This window comes from Gossypium arboreum, chromosome 7, assembly GCF_025698485.1.
Source record: "Gossypium arboreum isolate Shixiya-1 chromosome 7, ASM2569848v2, whole genome shotgun sequence".
Classification (NCBI taxonomy): domain Eukaryota; kingdom Viridiplantae; phylum Streptophyta; class Magnoliopsida; order Malvales; family Malvaceae; genus Gossypium; species Gossypium arboreum.
This window is the reverse complement of record NC_069076.1, coordinates 85,794,312-85,799,612: the sequence shown is the minus strand read 5'-3', so window position 1 is coordinate 85,799,612 and position 5,301 is coordinate 85,794,312. Positions and strand designations below refer to the sequence as shown.

Below are 5,301 nucleotides of genomic sequence, written 5' to 3'. Positions count from 1 at the left end.
GGCTTTTGTTGGAGGAAGACAAGGCACTTGCAGTTTTATTTTCTTAGCTGTAAAGTTCCACTGTTGCCCACACGCCACCATTTAGCCTTTGTCCCCTCGGCTCTTCTCTCTGCTTCTTTTTTAATGTTTAAGAAGAATTATACTGATTTACTTTTGATTTTAAAATTTTGATATTTGGGTTTTTTGTTTTCCTTTTGTGGGGAAGGCATTTATTATAAGATCCCAATTCAAAGTTGGGCGTGTTTCCCTTTCTCTCTTAGTCATGGCACCTGCCAAGGTTTCTGGGTTTTACAAACATGGAAATGACTGGTAAGCTCCAACACTTAAAACTCTGCTACACTTGTATCTCTCTAATCCATATCGTAATTGAAGTATGTTGACAGTTCTTCGCTCTATTTTCCTTTCTGGGTTGTCTTCTTTTTGTTCAATTTTGAGACTAAATTGGAAATATTACTGCCTTTTTCTTTTCCCCTCCAATTTCGTTATTGAATAATATATATAACCTCTGTATCTTTTGATCGAATTATGCTCTTCTTTTTCCCTTTGTTTTGGATTCATAGAAGAGAGACAACAGGTTGAGGTATCTAATGGAGTTAAAGAATTATGCTCATAGTGTAGTTTCTATTGGTTTTGCAGGTTTTTTAATGCGGGGTTGCCAAGTGATTTAACGATTATAGTGGATGGTGTGAACTTCCACCTTCATAAGGTAAGTCAATTTTCAGTTTCCACTCTCATCTGAGGTGTTTTTTGGTGTTTGGTCTTGAGACTATTTTTGTTACCTTGATATTTGAATTGCAATGATCAACATAATGTATAAATTTGTTGTTAACTGATTATTGATTCCTGGACTTTTTGGTGAAAAGATTATAATTTTTCTATAGTTTCTGTGATCATGTAGAGGCATTTTATTGTTGTTTTCGTCCTTTAAATAATTGAACTACATGATAGTTAAAGACTGTATGCAGATAGAGGAGTTTAGATTTCTATTGAATGAAAAAGAAGAAACAGACAGACTGTAAACTAGAATTGAATTTAGATGTACACTTTATCAGATGATTTAACCCTGAAGTTTAGGCAACTTCCTTGCATTGTAAATAGTGTAATGTGGCTTCATCATGTTACTGATTAACCATGTTATGCTTTATGATCATGTATGACTGCAGTTTCCTCTCATGTCGAAATGTGGGAAGATTGCTTCCATCTTTGAAGAACTAAAGAGTACCCACGATAAGATTTTTACCACAAAGCTTGAAGAATTCCCTGGTGGCCCAGACGCTTTTTTGTTTGCAGCAAAATTTTGCTATGGCATTAGAGTGGAATTTACAGCAAGAAATATAATAATGGTCTACTGTGCCGCTGACTTCCTTGAGATGACGGATGAGTATGGGGAAGATAATTTACTTTTGAAGTCTGAGAACTTCCTCCACAAAAATGTACTTCGCAACTGGAAGGATTGTATATTGGCTTTACAAAGTTGCGAGTCATGCATGCCGAGGGCAGAAAAGCTCCACATATTAAAGAAATGTTTGAATGCTGTATCCATGATGGTTTGTACGGATCCTAGTTTGTTTGGTTGGCCTATGATGATGTACGGTAGCCTACAGAGCCCTGGTGGAAGCATTCTATGGAATGGAATAAACACTGGGGCGAGAATAAGAAGTGCAGAATCTGATTGGTGGTTCGAAGACATCTCATATTTCAGTGTAGGTTTATTTGAAAGACTCATTAAAACAATGGAAGAAAGGGGTATAAGATGTGAACTTCTAGCAGGTGCCATAATGTACTATGCAAGAAAGTATCTACCAGGTCTGGGCCGATGGCAGAGCACGCAGGGTGGCAAAGCCAGAACAGTTGCAAGTTTTAGCCTGACTCCTGCCACTGTTGATCAGAAAGTTTTATTGGAAAGCATTGAAACACTTCTTCCAAAAAAGAAGGGCAAGTCCTTCTGCCGGTTTTTACTTGGACTTCTTCGTGTTGCATCGATATTAGGTGTCAATCAAACATGCCAGGATTCTTTGGAGAGGAGAATTGGAATGCAGCTGGAACTGGCTAGCCTCGATGGTCTTTTGATTCCTTCATACTCAGATTCTGATACCCTATATAATACTGATTGTGTTGAACGGATCGTCCGTCATTTTGTGTCCTTGGAATCAGGGTTAACATTATTTTCACCACCATCATTAGACCTAGAGTCATCACCATCATCTGAACCCTTAAGAAAAGTTGCCAGGTTAATGGATAGTTATCTTGCAGAAGTTGCTTCTGATGTAAATTTGAAACCCGGAAAGTTATGTACTCTTGCAGAGGTCCTTCCAGAATCTTCAAGACCTTTGCATGATGGTCTATACAGAGCACTGGACATTTATTTCAAGGTTTAAATCTACTAAACCTGCTTTTATTTAGATGGAGTATATTGGTTTCAAGGTTTGTAATTATTACTATCGTTTTGCAGGCACATCCTTGGCTTTCTGATGGAGAAAAGGAAGAACTTTGCAATATCATTGACTACCAGAAACTTTCCGTTGATGCTTGTGCCCATGCTTCCCAAAATGAAAGACTGCCACTCAGAGTCATTCTGCAAGTCTTGTTCTTTGAGCAAATGCATTTAAGAATGGCTTTAGCCGGCTGTCTCAATGTCTTGGAAGCTGAAAGTGCCCCTACAGGTCAAGGGGAGATAGCTGGTAATGCGACAGCCGGCCAGATCGTGCAAAGAGATGGATGGGTGACAGTTGTACGTGAAAACCGAGTCTTAAAGGTGGATATGGAAAAAATGAGGTCTAGAGTAGGAGAGCTTGAAGAGGAATTCAGTAAAATAAAGCAAGAGATGAAAAGGGTGACAAAATCACATAGCTCACTCAGTTCACCCCGTCTAGTTGCCCGGAAATTCGGATGCAAGCTCCTTGCGAAATCCTCAGATGCTCAAACAGATGTTGCTGGAAGCACGGGACCAACTCCAAGACCATCAGTTGAGCAGGCTTGTTCTTCCCGAAATTCCAGGCATCGGAAAAGTTTCTCCCTGTTTTGATAGTTAACACACGTGGAAACTAACATCAATGTTTCGACATAGAAACAGCAGTCCAAAGAAACAAAAAAGAAAAGAAAAGAAAAGAAAGCTTGTGTTTTGTTGTTGTATAGGAAATATAGTTCTTGTGAAAAGAAAAAGAGATTCATATCACCTACAGTTTTGGTGTCACACATTTTTCTAATTATGAAATCTTTACCATTCATGATTTTGGGCATATAAATTTCATGAATGGTTAAGATCTCATGTGAAGTGGTAGGAGTGTAGGAAAGAAGATTGTTGGTGACATGAACCTTAAGCATCAATTGTTGAAATAAATGTTAATAGAGAGAGAGTAGGGTTGGTGGAATCATATTTGTTTCTGGTTGTAGAGGGTATCCATCATATCGTTGTTTGTAATCTTCATCTTTACTTATGTTTGGATTTACTTACACACTCTACACTTCTGTAAATCAAGTTGTAAGTTTGTTTAAACATTTATTATTAAATAAATGTCAAGTTATTTTTGTCCTAAACTTCGCATCATTTGATTTCTATGTCCATGTTTGTTGAAAATATTACTCTTATGTTAAATGTTAATTTGATTTATAGGTCAAGCTTTTCTAGACATTTAAAAACTGTTTCCTAATATCAATTGTCGCTTTGGCCGAGTGGTTAAGGCGTGTGCCTGCTAAGTACATGGGTTTCACCCGCGAGAGTTCGAATCTCTCAGGCGACGTTTTAGTTTTTGCTAATATTTGTTTCCTTGTTGAATTTGAGGGAAATTATTTGGGTGGAGTTTTTTTGGGTGTTTAATTTATTAAATTTTTTGGAAATATTTTTTTGAGTGTTTATGAGTTTTTTTATACAAGTATAGTAAAACTTTAAAAAATATTTTTAAAAATGAGATATATGACAATATTTTAAGATTATTTGTGAAATTAAAAAAAATATTACCAATATACTAAATACTAACTCTTCAACCTATTGGTGTAAAATTATTTTATATTTAAAAATCAAATTATTATATTTATATTTAAATTTATACTATTCTTTAAATGCCTCATTTAATTGGTGCTATCCATAAATTAAGCTTGAATTTATTTGAGAAATGACTAAAAATAATAATTTTACAAATTTTATTATTATGAGGATGTTTATAACTTTTCTATATTTTATGTAAAATTAATAAAAATGCACAATAAGATTTAAATATAACAATATAATTTCTAAACTTTAATTTTACTATTTCAATCAAAATTATTTACATAAAATTTTATTAAATATATTTTTACTTTTTTTTGGCCCATGAGTATGCCTTCATCTAACGCTTGTTAAATGTTTCAAAGAAAATTAAGCCTAAAAAAATATGGATAAAGATTTTTCAATTTTTAGGTAAATTATACCCATGGTTACATTAATGGTTCGAAATACGAATATCTATATGAAGTCACTCATTTTTAATTTGCTAACGATGTCAACGTAAGTTGTTAATTAACTATTTCTCAAAAATTCTTTGGTAAGCTATATAGTAAGTCACTCAATTATTGATAACTTTTATTTTGATCACTTAACTATGAAAAATTATTAAATGATACTAATGAACTAATGACATAGTAAACTAACTCATAGGCTTAATAACTAATTTGTTCCTAAAATATAATTAAAAATTAATTTTAGAATTTTTTAATGACAAATTCAAAAAATCTAAAATTATTAGAAAATTTTAAAAAGCTTTAAGTTTTATAATTTGTTTTTCTAAAATTATGAAAAGAATCTTTAAAATTATAATTAATAGAAAAATTATTAAAAATTTAAAAATTCATAAAATTCTAAAAAGTTGTAAAATTAAAACAAAAAAACCTAAAATTCAATTGTTCGACTGTAAGACTCTCCTCTGCATGATCTTTTGCTTTGCTTCGCTAGACGACAAACAAAGCAAATCTAGGTTCTTTCTTTTTGCTGTCTTTTTTGTTGAGGGTGCTCATTCCGAAAGCAAGTTAAAGATGGTGAACATGATAAGGCCACCGTTTCTATCTTTTGCTTGATGGATTATATAATTTATGTTATATCTTTGTAGTTTTCCATCGTCTTATTATTACTATCATGTTAAGAATGTTTGAGAACTCACTTATTCTGAGAAGAATGCCATTGAAGGAGGAAGGCACAATGTTAGAATGTCTTGAATCATGCCAAAGAAACTTTTTGGATAATTGACTCAAACGCGCTTTTCTCTTCACAAGTATTAAGAGAAAGGAGGGAAAATGAAAAAAAATATTATGCTATATATGCTTATTTTG

General features: G+C 33.4%; 1 protein-coding gene and 1 non-coding gene across 2 annotated transcripts; both read left to right on the top strand.

Annotated features, from left to right (window-relative positions):
* The first annotated feature begins 204 nt into the window (after window positions 1-204).
* On the top strand, window positions 205-3,537 carry LOC108470003 (BTB/POZ domain-containing protein At3g44820). Its single transcript, XM_017771180.2, has 4 exons — window positions 205-309; window positions 637-706; window positions 1,164-2,372; window positions 2,453-3,537. Exons 1-4 carry the CDS (start codon window positions 263-265, stop codon window positions 3,023-3,025), a joined length of 1,899 nt encoding a protein of 632 aa, XP_017626669.1. The 5' UTR covers window positions 205-262; the 3' UTR covers window positions 3,026-3,537.
* A 121-nt stretch (window positions 3,538-3,658) lies between these two features.
* Window positions 3,659-3,740, top strand: TRNAS-GCU (transfer RNA serine (anticodon GCU)). Its single transcript has one exon. It is a non-coding gene; the product is annotated as a tRNA-Ser (tRNA).
* The last annotated feature ends 1,561 nt before the right edge of the window (window positions 3,741-5,301 follow it).

Coding starts and splice junctions, on each gene's coding strand:
- LOC108470003 (XM_017771180.2), top strand. CDS start 263: ATGGCACCTGCCAAGGTTTCTGGGTTTTACAAACATGGAAATGACTG. Junction 707..1,163: donor TGAACTTCCACCTTCATAAG/GTAAGTCAATTT, acceptor GTATGACTGCAG/TTTCCTCTCATGTCGAAATG. Junction 2,373..2,452: donor CACTGGACATTTATTTCAAG/GTTTAAATCTAC, acceptor ATCGTTTTGCAG/GCACATCCTTGGCTTTCTGA.